The sequence below is a fragment of the Aethina tumida genome, chromosome 3 (assembly GCF_024364675.1).
Source record: "Aethina tumida isolate Nest 87 chromosome 3, icAetTumi1.1, whole genome shotgun sequence".
NCBI classification, from domain to species: Eukaryota; Metazoa; Arthropoda; class Insecta; order Coleoptera; family Nitidulidae; genus Aethina; species Aethina tumida.
Genome location: NC_065437.1, coordinates 35,040,888 through 35,054,897, shown reverse-complemented (window position 1 = coordinate 35,054,897; position 14,010 = coordinate 35,040,888). Strand labels below are relative to the sequence as shown.

Genomic DNA, 14,010 nt, shown 5'->3' with positions numbered 1-14,010 from the left:
TTACTAAGTAAAACTACTATTTATAACGAAAATTTCTATTATGACTAAATCATTTGTCATTCTACTTAAAACTGTTAATGTTTATGTTCCAAATCATACTCTAGTTTTGCCAATTTTTCATTTACTGTGTAAACAGATTTAGCCTCAAAGTATGTTACTGCAGACCCCAAAAGTGCCTGACCAACAAACATTGCAAATAAGATATTCTGTATAGGCTTCATTTTTGTAACCATAAACTTGAAGACTGCTCCTGGTTCATTGATTAAAGATGGTAGTCTTGCTGTTACATATTTATTTGCCAACTAAAAAAATGCCATTAATTGCATATTAATAATTTTCCAGTAAATCTTACCAATAAATTAGATAATGACGCAGAAATGAAGGGAAAAATGAAACCACACCCAGCTTGAATTGCTGCTGATCTTAACTCCAAACAAATAGGACAGGTACCTGTTTTTTGAAGGATCACATCCTTTAAAACCATCTAAAAAAGCCCAATATGTATTAACATGTTATTATGGACTAAAATTTATTACTTCTGTGTGAAGCAGAAAACCCACAGCACTGGGAATCACACAAATAGGTAAATATGATGATGCTCTACCATAGTGCAATAACTTCAGCTTTCCTCGAAGAAAATTATTTAGGTACAATCCAGTCAAAACTGTACTACCAACTAGAACAGAAGATCCGTACTTGAAGCCAAAACTGAAAATATTTCCGGCCTATTAAACGTAAATGAAATAAATTAAATTCTGAATTTATGTAGTCTTACGTATCAGATGAATTCTTCCATTTACTCAAAATTTTCGTTTGGTAATCTAATGCTTCTTTTTCGGATAGAATAACCGCATCTTGTGGTATGTCACCCAATTTCCCTTGTATTAATGCCATAATTTTGTATTAACGGAACATTAATTAATATTTGTTATTCTCTATTTTCTGAAGCAAGTTAACCTCATTAATTTTATGACATAACCTGAATGTTTCATGAAATAACCTTTTTTGACACGTTACTGATAATATTTATTTACATGAATATGTCTTTAGAAGAGCCAAAAAAGCAATGCAAATTTTATGTTGTGCGAAAAAAACGAAATTGTCGTATGCATGTGAAAGAAGGAGATGAATTTTGTGCGGAACATTTAAAGCCAAAAGATGTTGAGGATGTTAAAGAAGAAGACACAAAAAGCAGGATAGTTTGTCCTTTAGATAGAACACAGTTTGTAATTTTTACGTATTGTTTTATCTTTTAAAAACTTCTCTGTTTGATTACAGTACATGTTATGCTCATAAGCTACAAAAACATCTGAAAATATGCAATGCTAGGAACACAAAAGATGAAATATATATTGTTAGAGGTATTAATTCTGGTAGCAATGGGAAAATCTGTGATGACTCTTATAAATTGTTGTCAACATTTTCTAATTCTGATATTTTGGAGACAATTAAAAAAGTCAACAAAGTTTATGAAGGTTGCGGTAGGAACTTTTCATTACTCATTTTACCTAAAACTTAAAATTTGTAGAACAAATCAAAGGAAACATTTCTGAAAAAATACTTACTCATGTTTTACTTGAAGAAGAAATGTCTAAACCTGAGTATGGAGATAAAACTAAGAAACACCTTAAGCAGGCTTCATCCATACTTGGTTTATTGTATGAGTATAATTTGGTCAAACCAGATACTTGTTACATTGAATTTGGTGCAGGCAGGGGTGAGTAATCCTAATTTGTTAATTTTGAATGTAAAACTGTATTTTTAGGTCAATTGACTTATTGGATTTGTAAGTCAACAGAACAACAAGATGGAATTTCACTTCTTTTAGTTGAAAAGGCGTCTCCTAAGCATAAAAAAGATAATAAATTAGCAAAAACAACAGATAAAGTCCAAAGGATAAGAGCAGATATATCAGATCTGGTTTTAGACAAGCTTGATGTAATATCAAAAACACAACACATTGTTGGGGTTACCAAACATTTATGTGGTGGGGCTACAGGTTAATTATAAATTGAAAAATTTTATCAATTTATATTTAATTAATTGTCTTTTTAGACTTGGCTATCAGATGTCTAACCAATGTCAAAGAGAACAAACACAAAGTATTGGGTGCTATTATGACTTTTTGTTGTCATCATAGATGTACATGGACTCCATTTGTTGGAAAAGAATTTTTCCAGGTGTTTAGTTACTATTATTATAAATTGCAATTAATCCCTTAAATGAAATAAATATGAAGATGCTCTTGGATATAAAATTGTATTGTCCCATAAAAGTATTAAATAATATATAATTTAATCCATTGAACTAATCAAACGTTTTTTTATAACAGGAAAATGATTTTACAAAAAAAGATTTTGAAATTTTATGCGGTATTGTTAGTTGGGCAACTTGCGGGACAGGTTTTAGCAGGGAGAGAAGAAACAATATAGAAAAAGAAACAGATTTAAAACAATCTACAGTTGCAAAGTAATAAATATAATTCCTTTCAAAGATTAAATGTTAATGTTTTATTTTTAGGGATGATGAATTGGGACTTAGTAGAGAACAAAAAGAAGAAATAGGCAGGAGAAGTAAAAACTTGATAAATTGGGGAAGACTACTTTATTTGCAAAAAATGGGATTTCAATGCTATTTACATTATTACACAGATAAAAATGTGTCTTTGGAAAATGTTTGTATAGTTGCGTATACAAATAAATGATTTTAAATCTTTTATCATAAGTATTTTTTCTGTGTTGTAAAATGGTGTGAACATTTTTGAAATTCTTAAATATATTACTTAGCAAAATGAAAAAATAAAATATGTCGGAATAATCTAGTTATTAATTGTACTATTATAATAAAGTTGTTTTAACTAGAATTACTAAATTGTGTGGAAAAAATACTACATCTCATACAATACTGTATCATTATTAACATTGATGTCTGATATTGACTAAGAAAGGAAAACGTCGTTTCCGTTTACAATTATTTACATACGTACACATAAAGAAATAAAAAACACTTAACATAATAAATACAATTAAATAAATGTATTTAAAAGCTTCTTGGCTCGTGGAAGATGTTTCCCTGTTTAAATAATTTACACATAAAAATCTTGCAGAACTGTATTATTATTAACGTTGATATTTTGACTAGGAATTCCAAAAACAACTTTTTACATAATTGTGTGTAAATCTAATTAGAATATTATTTTAAAATAATCAAGGTTATTATTGAATTGTATGAATATTTAATTCACAAAAATCTCAATTAATGCAAGTCACAAAAAAGTTTAAATAAATAACTCGGAAGGAAGAAATTTTCACAAGGTCAATTATTTTATTTATTAAAAAATTACGACGGAAAGTCTGTAAAATTAATAATTAAAAATAATGTCTGTTATCCAGCTAAAATAACAATTATTGTATTTATATAAAATAATATTTTAAAATACAAATATCATGTTAACATGAATACAAAAAATACTTATATTTTTAAATACTATAATTTTATTTTATAATATTGCCTATAACTAATTTAAATGTGCGTTCATACATATATAAAATATAAATAAATATATATAAAGTAATTGTAAACTTATAGTTAAAAAGTACTGCTAACAAATAAACAAATCGCATTCGGTTGACTTCCACTATTTTGCCAAAGCAGCAGAAACGTATCAGTAGGTGGCAAGTCAGCCGACTCGGACAATTCGTTTGTAAGGTGTCGAACACTGCGCGTCTTTCGTTTATATTGTTATACTCGCCGCGTTAGAATTTCGAAAATAGACCTCTAGGACAACGATTGTTATCAGAAGATGTACCGCGGTCTTCTGATTTTTGTTCTTGTGTGTTCGTGTTGGTGCGCGAGTAATACCACAAATGGCACTGTGGTGATGAAAATTGTCAGGCCGGAGGACGGAGTCAGGGTGGATCCCAGGATTTTGCTTAGTAATTACAATCAGGACAGAAAAGGTAAAGAAATTTTATTAAATATTATTTTTTCAAATATCACATTTGTATATATAGATATTTTTATTCAATAATATTTTTATTCTGTTGTTTATTTTATTGTATTTAATTTTGTTCTTTTATTATTATCATTATTAATTTAGTTATTTATAACAATAAATAATTAAATAATAATAACAATTAAATGTTACAAAATAAAATTTAGAAATACATATAAATTGTTTGTGCTGAAATAAACAAGTCTTCTTCTTATTTTTCCGATGTTTAGATATACATGAACTTTGTCCAACAGTTTTTACTTTTAAATTAATTACATATTATATGTATTAATACATATTTTTTTTAATAAGTGTTTGTCTAGGAGAAATATAGACAAGATTTTTTTTTATTTTGGTTTACATCTATTTTTTTCTTTTTAATTAATATACAATTGTAACTATATAAATATTTCCAATTAAATTATTTAGTACTAACTAAATTTTAGTAAATAGTTACTTTTAAATGTTTTATAGTATGGTAAAATTTTGCGTTCAGCTTTATCCATAAAAAAGTGTAAATAATATATGTGCTTGTCGGGAAAGGGTCAGGATTTTGAGATTCCATATTGTTTATTTATAACGTTTATTTACATTTTACTCGAGATGATACACTATTTAATTCTGTCTTACTAATTAACAATAATGATATCGACAAAACGAAAATGTGTCCCGACTTAAAACCCCTCTCCTGCGAGATCGGCTCAAGATAACCATAACCCGGGAGGAAAATTCAGGAACCACTTAGACAGCCAAGAGCGAAGGTCTCTTGTACCTGTCGAGGTGGTTCCGGGAGCGATTATTTCTTCACTTACACACTTTTTTAAGAGGATTCGATTATCCGGCCCATAGACTATTCATTGGTGCCTTCGTTTTGCTTAGTTTGTTTATTGTTTGTCTTAATACAAATTCTCAGACATATTTTTTGGAATAGAAATTTTTTTTCCGATTTAGATTATGCAAGGTCATCAATACAATATATCCATGTTTTACTTTGTAAAATTTGTTAAATATATTCTAACATTGATTAAATTATATTTTAAAGTTCCAATTATTAAAATTACAAAACTAAATTTTTGTTTATAAAATTTCTTTTGTGTACTGCATGTATTACTAAAATTTATTTGATCGTTTTTAGAACAGTACAAATGTTTTATATATAACAGAATCCTTGTACCTAAGTTACCAATTTAACCTTTACTCTTTTAAATACATATATTTATCTAATTACTTAACTGATCTGAGTTTAGATAAAAGATACTGAATAGAAATCATTAAACTTGCTCAGCTTAAAAATATTTTCTTAAAATCATAAAAATGTCATAGACTTGTTAAAACACGGAAAGAATTCCCGGATGAAATTTTTGAAAAGTCGCATAATAGATTTTTACAGAACAGTTCAGGGTCGACGGGTTGTAGAATAGTAATCTGAGCGTCTTTTTAAGGCAAATTGACGATATAAAATTAAAACAATTAACTGGTGCTGATACATATTTTGCTCGTTTGACGCACAATTGCATATTTAATTTGTTTTATTTTCATTTTTAGAAAAAGGGAAGAAACAAATGCAAGTGGACGACAAAGAAATGTATAACGTTTCAGAAGCTGAATCTTACAACAGGGAAATCACCTTCCCAAGATCATTGGAGGTCATTCCGGATATTTTGTTGAAAATACAAAATGAAGATTGCGTTAGAGATACCACGATTGCACTTGAGGCAATGACTCGACGTGAAAGATGGACCTTGGAAAGTAATAATTTTTTCCAATATTTTTACTTGACTATTTATATGTATTTAACATTAAAAAAAAAATATTAGTTGCAAATTATTATTGGGGAATAAATGAATAATAATTAAAAATTGGAAATTTATGACAACATTTTCAACAATTATTATTTTTAATGGTTGTTAATTGTTAAAAATTACAATATATGTAACTATTTTTAAAACCATCAATATTTAGAAACTGTGACATGAGTACTGAATAAACTAAATTACACATTCTTGAAATGTTTACAAACATCATACTTTGATGGTATTAAACTGTGGTCCGTTTAATATGCATGATATAACTATATCCGTATTTATATTTAGCCTTTTTAAATCCTTGAGATAATCATTGACTAAGTTCAATACTAATTAACTAAAATAAATCTAAATGTTAATCAATAACTGAACTGATAAGAAGTTTATCGTATGAGGTAGCATTAACCCTAAAGCTTAAATAAATTTATCCAAATAGTTATTGTCAAAAATTAAATTTTCTAGAAACAAAAGGAAAACGTCGTTTCCGTTTACAACTATTTACATATATACACATAAAGAAATAAAAAACAACTAACATAATATATTTAAATAAATGTATTTAAAAGCTTCTTGGTTTGCGGAAGATGTTTCAGTGTTTAAAATTTATGATTGTTTTTAAATCTGTAATACGTTTTTTATGCAAATTGGACTCAATTGAATTTGTTCTTGAAACTTAGTAGTAGTTTTAACGGCTGGTGAATATTAAAATTCTTTATTACTATTACCGACACCAATATTTACAAATTTATTATTACTTATATCAACAATTTGCAATTTATTTTTATTAATAACGACGAGTTTTTAGAATAATTAGAATAAACATTTTTTGCAATAAGACATATTAATTTAAAAACATGACCTGCAACAGACCTTTACATTTAATTAAATATACCTAATTTTATTATGAAAATTATGAGACTATCTAAATCTAAACCACGGTTAATTTCTCTCGCAATGAAATAGTGCTACTAATTAAGATAACATTGACCTTAATATAAAAAAGTTAATTTTAATACTTGAAACTTTAATTAATCCGATATAAATTAGAAATAACAAGCAAAATATCATAAACAAAAATATAAAATGTGTTCCATTGAATCAATTAGGTTAAAAAATGGTGCGTTTCTTTACAATGACGTTTCCATTTTGATCGAAACAAGTGCAAGGTAAAGGTAAAGGTAACCTGAAGTAACTGAATTATTTATATATTGAAAGAGTAAACTAGCTTTGAATTATTTTATTCAGTCAAAATTATTAACATCTGCAAGTTTTTTATATTTTCTGAAACACGTCCAGACACTAACAGTTTACAGGAGAAAGATAGATAGTTGATATAACTAGTTCCGGATTTAAAATAATATTTAATAATGATTAATAGCGATAAAATTGGGAAGATGAAATAGAAGATTGGCATTACATAACAGAAATAGCACATTAAATTATCTATTTGATCTGAAGATGAAATCGAGTTTTATTTTTTCACCAATAATTTATTACTGAAATGGTCTTGTTATCGATCCTAATTCTGGGTCACACCATTGCTCATTTTTGAGATTTAGAGAATTAAATTAAATTAAAAAACGTATTATTATTTTAGTGTTCGATTCGTTTCCAAAATTTCCAGTCGGAATTCTATCTGGTAATCACTATCAATTAGGGAACTTCGATGAATGTATTAAAGTACATCAACCAGCTACGGACGATGACTCCAGAAGAATTCGTGGTCAGTATTGCCTGACAGACATTTATTTTAATAATGGAAGAACTCACACTTATAACATGATCCACGCGATGGAAAAGGTGATTATAACAAATTAATTGATTGTGAATTTTTTAAAAAAATTGTTTTAGACAAATTCCAGATACAGCTTCAACAATTCCATTGTACATTGGGGCATCTGCGTGCCGCAATCCTGCACCAAAAACGATTCGATTATATTCGTCGAAGAAATTTTTAAATCGGTAATGCAAAATGTTGAAATTGTTGAAGTAAGCATTGGGGAAAATAAATGCACAGTAAGCAGAGCAATTTCACTGAACAAATTGGAAATTGTTTATGGGTAAGAACCTTTGATGTTAATTAAAGTTGTTCGCTAAAATATTATTATTATTTTTCTAATTATACTTTTTATGTTAAATGTTTTATTTGTTGAATGTTACGTCAAAACATCTTGCGATGTGCAATTGAATAAATTATAATTATATGTTTTAATAGTAAAAAATATATTATATTAATTGTTAAATTACTGTATAAATTGGTCTATATATTATATTATATAAATATAATGTTGGGAAGGTTTATATTGTCAAAATTTTCTAAAAAATCTTTAATACATCTAATCACACGTGTACGACTTTAATATACATAATTCAAATAAAAATCCATCTCTTGAGTAATTAAAAAAAAAGTAATTATATAATTATTATAATTTACGTATTTTATTTGTTTTGAGTAAAGTAAATTCCACACCCAGCATAATATATAATTATAATTCCTAGAAGTAGGCTTAGGTAATATTTTCATGGATTTTTTAATTACCAGACCACAAATTAACAAAATACTTTAATGTTGCAGATTAGTCATTTGCATATAGTAAATATTCAAAATTAATTTAATTAATCGAATAATAAATACAGTTTTACCGTCTTTTTGTTATATTAAAATGTGATATTTTATAATTAACATTCGGTTGTTCTAAATAGAGAATAGATATATAAATAAATACATATTTTATTTAAATTAAATGAAATAGGTTTCATGTTTTGTTCAAGAAATTAGAACGCAAATTTTTCAGGTGTGCCATTGGCGTATTTGTGATGTTCATAATCTTTGCAACAATATTTCACTGTTGGTCACTGAGACGTCGACAAAATTATGTAGCATATAGTGTGGATTCTGTACGAGAAAACACAAGTACCCTGAAAGAAGTAGTGCTAAGCTTTTCCTTGATCAAAACTGTTCAAAAACTTTTACACAATACTCCATCTGATTTGAATCTCGAATGCATCTATGGCATAAAATTTATCTCTATGGTTTTCATCATTGCCGGGCACACGTTGATTTTTGTAGTTGGCGGACCTATGGATAACGTGAATTTCATCAAAGAGGTAGGAGCTTTGATACACCGGATTCAGATAAAATAACTAGATTTTTAGGAAGCACCAAAAGCCCAAAACGCCATATTCTTCAATAGTGCCTTATTGGTAGACACGTTTTTGATTATTAGTGGATTTTTAATGTGCCGGTTGCTGTTAATTGAATTGGATAAAAGACGGGGAAAGATTAATTTTGTTATCCTTTATGTTGCCAGATACATTAGGTAATTTGAGATATTTAAAAGCAATAAAATGTATGTACATATTATTTTTTAGATTGACACCTTCTTACCTTGTAGTTATTGGATTTTATTGTACATATTTAATATATATTGGCTCGGGACCGTTTTGGGATTCAAGGATTGGATTAGAAAAAGAACGTTGTTTGAACTCCTGGTGGACGAATTTATTGTACATCAATAATTATATCAATACTGAATATTTAGTACGAGTTTACAATTAATACCTTTATATTAGCTTAATTTAATGATTCCAATTTTTAGTGTATGTTCCAGTCGTGGTATTTAGCAGTAGATTACCATTTATTTATTGTTGCACCATTCATAATCTATCCTCTATGGAAATGGTCAAAAATTGGTGAAACTATTTTAGCATTTTGTATAATACCATCTTTAATATTACCATTTTGGTTAACGTATCAAAACAAATTAGATCCCACACTTCTTGCGTTTCCTCCGTAAGTAGCATTATGGATAATTCGTTAATATATAAATTAACAGAAACATTTTAGTGAAGTAAGTGACTTGTCAACAAATACGTACTTTGCAAACTATTACATAAAAACTCACATGAGGACTAGTTCTTATTTCATAGGTATTTTGTTTGGTTACATCATCCACAGACTTCAAAGTTCTGGGTATTATAAACTATCTGGTTATTATAAACTATCGTGACAAAACTAACTGTTTGTATATTTTAGCACCAAAATTCCTTCTTATGTAATTTGGATAGGTTCAACTATTGCTGGAATTGCGGCTGTGTTGTCCATGTACTCAGTTACAATATTTTTTATGCCTGCTCATGAGAAAGATGTTATTGAAAATTCCATTTACGCTCCTCTACATAGAGTCGCATGGTGTGTCGCAATAGGATGGATACTTGTTGTTTGTATTACAGAAAATGCAGGTTGGTAGAATTCCATTCACAGTAAAACAATTAACGTATAAAACATAATCGTTATACAGGGACTATAAATAAATTTTTGTCGTGGAAATGCTTTATTCCATTGAGCAGACTGACTTATTGCGCATATCTCATTAATGGTTTTGTTGAGATCTACCATGTTGGTACTATCAGACAAAACACATACATGAACGTATATCAACTTGTAAGTTAAACGAATATATTTTTTTAACATTTTTAATATAATATGTTTTTGCAGGCTTGTACAGTTTTAGCACACTTAATAATAACATTCTTCCTAGCTTTTATCATTTGTATCTTATTTGAGTCACCTATTCATGGACTTGAGAAAATTCTATTAAGTAAAAGTATGTATCAAAATAATGTCTTTACGTCATTGTAATTAAACACTGGTTTCAGATAAATTTGAGGCACAGCATCAGACTCGTAGCACGAATGTAAGGCACATGGAAGAGAGATAACAATGAACTGATTTTTATTTTGTATATAGAAAATGTAAAATAGTTTTTAGATAAATTATTGATTAACTAGGTAATATATTATCTAATAGATAATTATGAATAAAAAGAAACTATTAACATTGTGTATTATTATATTTTAACAAATATGTAAATAAATAATGGAAAACTTGAATAAAACATGTAAAATCTGTGTTGCACTACGAGTTTTAACTTATTTACAGCAGATATAAATAGTACTTCATTTAATGTAAAATGCTCATTTGATTTGGGACTTATAACGAAAATTTAGGAATTACTCCTACAATTAGTGCTAATTTAGAACCCTCTATTGCCACATTATTTTGGGCAGGTGTTGTATCAGAATCAGGCATCATCTGCAACAAAATATATGTGATAGATTGATTTCAAAATTAATAAAATTTATTATATGATATAATTTTAATATTCAAGAAAACACTAACCTTATCAGCAACATGTTTGACAACTTGTCCATCTGCATTTACATAAAATGTTGAAAATCCATCATACCATCTGAAAAATAAATGATCATAGATATAATTGGACAAATATTGTTTGAATTTATTATCTCAAAAGACTTACGAGTCACATTGTTCAAACATTTCCCTGTATTTCCATAGTTTGAACCTCCAAAATTGGAACATCACCTTTAAAGCAGAAATCCCCCTTATCCTCCATCTAATTTTAACAGTGGAATCTTCAGGATGCATGGTGATCTTGATAATTTCAAACTTGACATATGCAAACTTAAGATGACCCACTGTCCTCAAAAGGGCAACTTGTTTAACATAGTTATATAGACCCCTACGGAAATATTCAATCAAAACTCAATTCACATTTAGTCAAAAAACTATCATACGTAGTGGAAATCCCCCTGATATGATCCTCAAACACAACTTCTGGATGGTAGATGCTGTAATCCATGGGTTGTATGAATAATTTAGGTAATGTTTCTGCCAAAGTATTATACACATGCTCTAGTTGTTCAGGACTGGGTTTTGTTTTGTATGGATCCTGATTTTCTACAGGCATATTGCACACACTGTCTGACTTTTTGAAATTTATAATCCCATTAGTTCTAAAACTGATACTATTGTTAACTAACAGTCTATTGTTATTAATACCAATGACTTACTTCAGATGTCTGTATTCAATTGGATCTACTCTACTGATATTTTCTTTGATAACAATATCATTAATGTTCTCTCGGTTGTCAAACTGTATGTGTTGTTGCTCTATGTCGTTCTTTTCGTTACTATAATACCATACTGGATTAACACGAGTGGAATACTGAAAATTATACAACTTTGTTGACAAAATTTGAGGTTAGGTTTCCGGGATAAACTTTACTTATTCACTTTTATGCGTAAAAAATACATATATGAACAATATTTTAAACAAAAGCATTATATGATATCAATAAACTAAATTTGTTTATTTACCTGGACAAATATGGTTAGAAACGTCTTGGAACTTGTCTCAGTCCCGATGACATGGTTTCGAGGTGTAAGTATATTATTTATATTGGCTAATTTGTTTGTAATGTGCCGAAAACCGTGGGCCATTTTAATTGTTTTGCCAATTTTATGATGAAAATTAACGATTTTTATTAACCACAAACATTCCGGCTGACTTTTCGTGCTAGAAGAGGACGGAAAATATAATAGAGGACGAAGAAAATAGAATAACGCGGCGTTGCCTACTGATTTTACGTAATTTTATAATGAATGAATGAATGAATTATAACTGGCTTTTGAGTAATAATTTATTTATTTTCAGTGAAGGATAATTACTTTAAATAAAACTAGAGGAAAAAATGTATATTTAATCCCTAATATTAATCAATTAATTTTGATTTAAAATACCACTTATGTGAGTGTAATGAAGTTGTAATAAATCTTATTGGTATAGATATGTGGACTATCAAAGTCAAAACATATTTTTGGTCTTTAAAAAACAAATTTTTAACAAAAAAAATGAGCCTCAAATCAAATTTGACACAATTTTGCAGTTTAGTTCTGGCAACGCTGTAAATAATTTAAACAAGTGATAATCATCTGATGATTACGTTCCGTGAAATAAGTACTTCAAAAATAAATTGATTTAATTTTAGTTATTTAATTGGAATTGTTATATAATAATATATATTTAATGTGGAATTATTCTTTTATGTTACCTCAAAAAGTAACTTAAAAATTTATAAAAATATTTGTTATATAGAGTGGTGGTCCAGAAATAACACATATTATTATATACCGATTGGAAAGCCTTTTATCCTACTGAATTTTGAGAGTCAACATGCATGACAGAGACAGTAAAATATTCTCACTACGAAACGAATTTGAAGACTTTTGCTGTCACTGTTTTCGATTGGTATATGTTAATTTTGAAATACAATCAGAATATTTTATATTTTATTTAAAATAGTTACACAATATTCTTCATATAATACATATATATTCATTTTGCACCTAAATCAAAATATTGAATATTTATATTAAATAAAATCTTAAATACAACAAATATACAATGTACATATATTAATGTATTTATTAAACAATTCATACATAAAAATTGTTTATTTTTTGTTATATATTGTAAACGGCGAGTCATAGATTCAACGAGATATCGGAAACGGTCATTTAAAATTAATTAAAGTCGTTGACTAAATTTGGTGGTTTTTGGTGATTTAATGGAGACTTGATGTCACTCCCTAAATTCTAAATTGGATTTAGATCCCAACTTTACCCTGGCCAATCGACATCTTCAACATGATTATCTTTTAACCAATTTTAAACAATTCAGACACATTTTTGAATCTATGTAACTAGTAAATCATTGTTGGCAAATGGTTCTGTTACATTTCTCATGATATTTCTCATGCCAGGAAAAGTAATGCCAAACCATAAGGTTTCCTCCGCGTTTCAAATTTTTGGTAGTATATCTAAAGTCCAAACATTTATTTAGTGGACGACGAACGTGTTGTTTACCACCTGCATCTATTCTATTGAACTTGGATTTACCACTCCAGAGTGTTCTTCGCTAAAATTCTGGAGGATAAATAATATATTTTTGTTTAAACTTAAGTGAAAGACATTCTTGTTAGTTTTACTCATTCGGACGACGTATGATTGTTCTACTAGCCCTACTGATATTCTATGATTCAATTAATTAAATTTTCATTTGTGTGTGTTGAGAAAATATATTTAATAATAACACTGTACGCCATCTTAAGTTCTAGCGTCGTCAACAATATTTATACCTTGATTTTTCATTTCATTTTGACTGGTGGACGGTGTTTTATAAGGAGTGTAACAAAAAAACAACAAAGAAACGTATAGAATGTTGAAATATTTACACTACAATTATATATTTTTAATTACATCCTTATATGAAATTAAATATATTATATATAGATATATAAAATATTTATTTACATGAAAATTCAACGACTTTTTATTTGAATACAGTT

General features: G+C 28.0%; 4 protein-coding genes across 5 annotated transcripts; 2 read left to right on the top strand and 2 right to left on the bottom strand.

Moving 5' to 3' along the window:
- Positions 1-19: 19 nt before the first annotated feature.
- LOC109603148 (uncharacterized) lies at positions 20-982 on the bottom strand. Its single transcript, XM_020019608.2, has 4 exons — positions 776-982; positions 537-708; positions 353-484; positions 20-302 (listed from the first exon to the last, which is right to left on the bottom strand). Exons 1-4 carry the CDS (start codon positions 892-894, stop codon positions 75-77), a joined length of 651 nt encoding a protein of 216 aa, XP_019875167.1. The 5' UTR covers positions 895-982; the 3' UTR covers positions 20-74.
- Positions 983-1,006: 24 nt separating this feature from the next.
- LOC109603145 (tRNA:m(4)X modification enzyme TRM13 homolog) lies at positions 1,007-2,718 on the top strand. The gene is made up of 7 exons (XM_020019606.2): positions 1,007-1,222; positions 1,279-1,475; positions 1,529-1,717; positions 1,766-1,999; positions 2,056-2,180; positions 2,333-2,469; positions 2,521-2,718. The coding sequence occupies exons 1-7, from the start codon at positions 1,035-1,037 to the stop codon at positions 2,702-2,704; spliced, it is 1,254 nt and encodes a 417-aa protein (XP_019875165.2). The 5' UTR covers positions 1,007-1,034; the 3' UTR covers positions 2,705-2,718.
- Positions 2,719-3,536: 818 nt separating this feature from the next.
- LOC109603136 (nose resistant to fluoxetine protein 6) lies at positions 3,537-10,637 on the top strand. Its single transcript, XM_049964706.1, has 13 exons — positions 3,537-3,959; positions 5,540-5,743; positions 7,397-7,599; positions 7,651-7,859; positions 8,595-8,907; positions 8,956-9,119; positions 9,172-9,340; positions 9,399-9,592; positions 9,647-9,772; positions 9,836-10,041; positions 10,101-10,243; positions 10,298-10,406; positions 10,459-10,637. The coding sequence occupies exons 1-13, from the start codon at positions 3,803-3,805 to the stop codon at positions 10,518-10,520; spliced, it is 2,259 nt and encodes a 752-aa protein (XP_049820663.1). The 5' UTR covers positions 3,537-3,802; the 3' UTR covers positions 10,521-10,637.
- LOC109603139 (uncharacterized protein C6orf136 homolog) lies at positions 10,634-12,196 on the bottom strand. 2 transcript variants are annotated; one of them, XM_020019596.2, is made up of 6 exons: positions 11,981-12,196; positions 11,674-11,828; positions 11,398-11,628; positions 11,121-11,342; positions 10,982-11,051; positions 10,634-10,894 (listed from the first exon to the last, which is right to left on the bottom strand). In XM_020019596.2, exons 1-6 carry the CDS (start codon positions 12,101-12,103, stop codon positions 10,793-10,795), a joined length of 903 nt encoding a protein of 300 aa, XP_019875155.1. In that variant the 5' UTR covers positions 12,104-12,196; the 3' UTR covers positions 10,634-10,792. The 2 variants fall into 2 exon arrangements, with proteins under 2 accessions (XP_019875155.1, XP_019875156.1); XM_020019597.2 differs by having other exon boundaries at positions 11,398-11,622; positions 11,981-12,194.
- Positions 12,197-14,010: the final 1,814 nt, after the last annotated feature.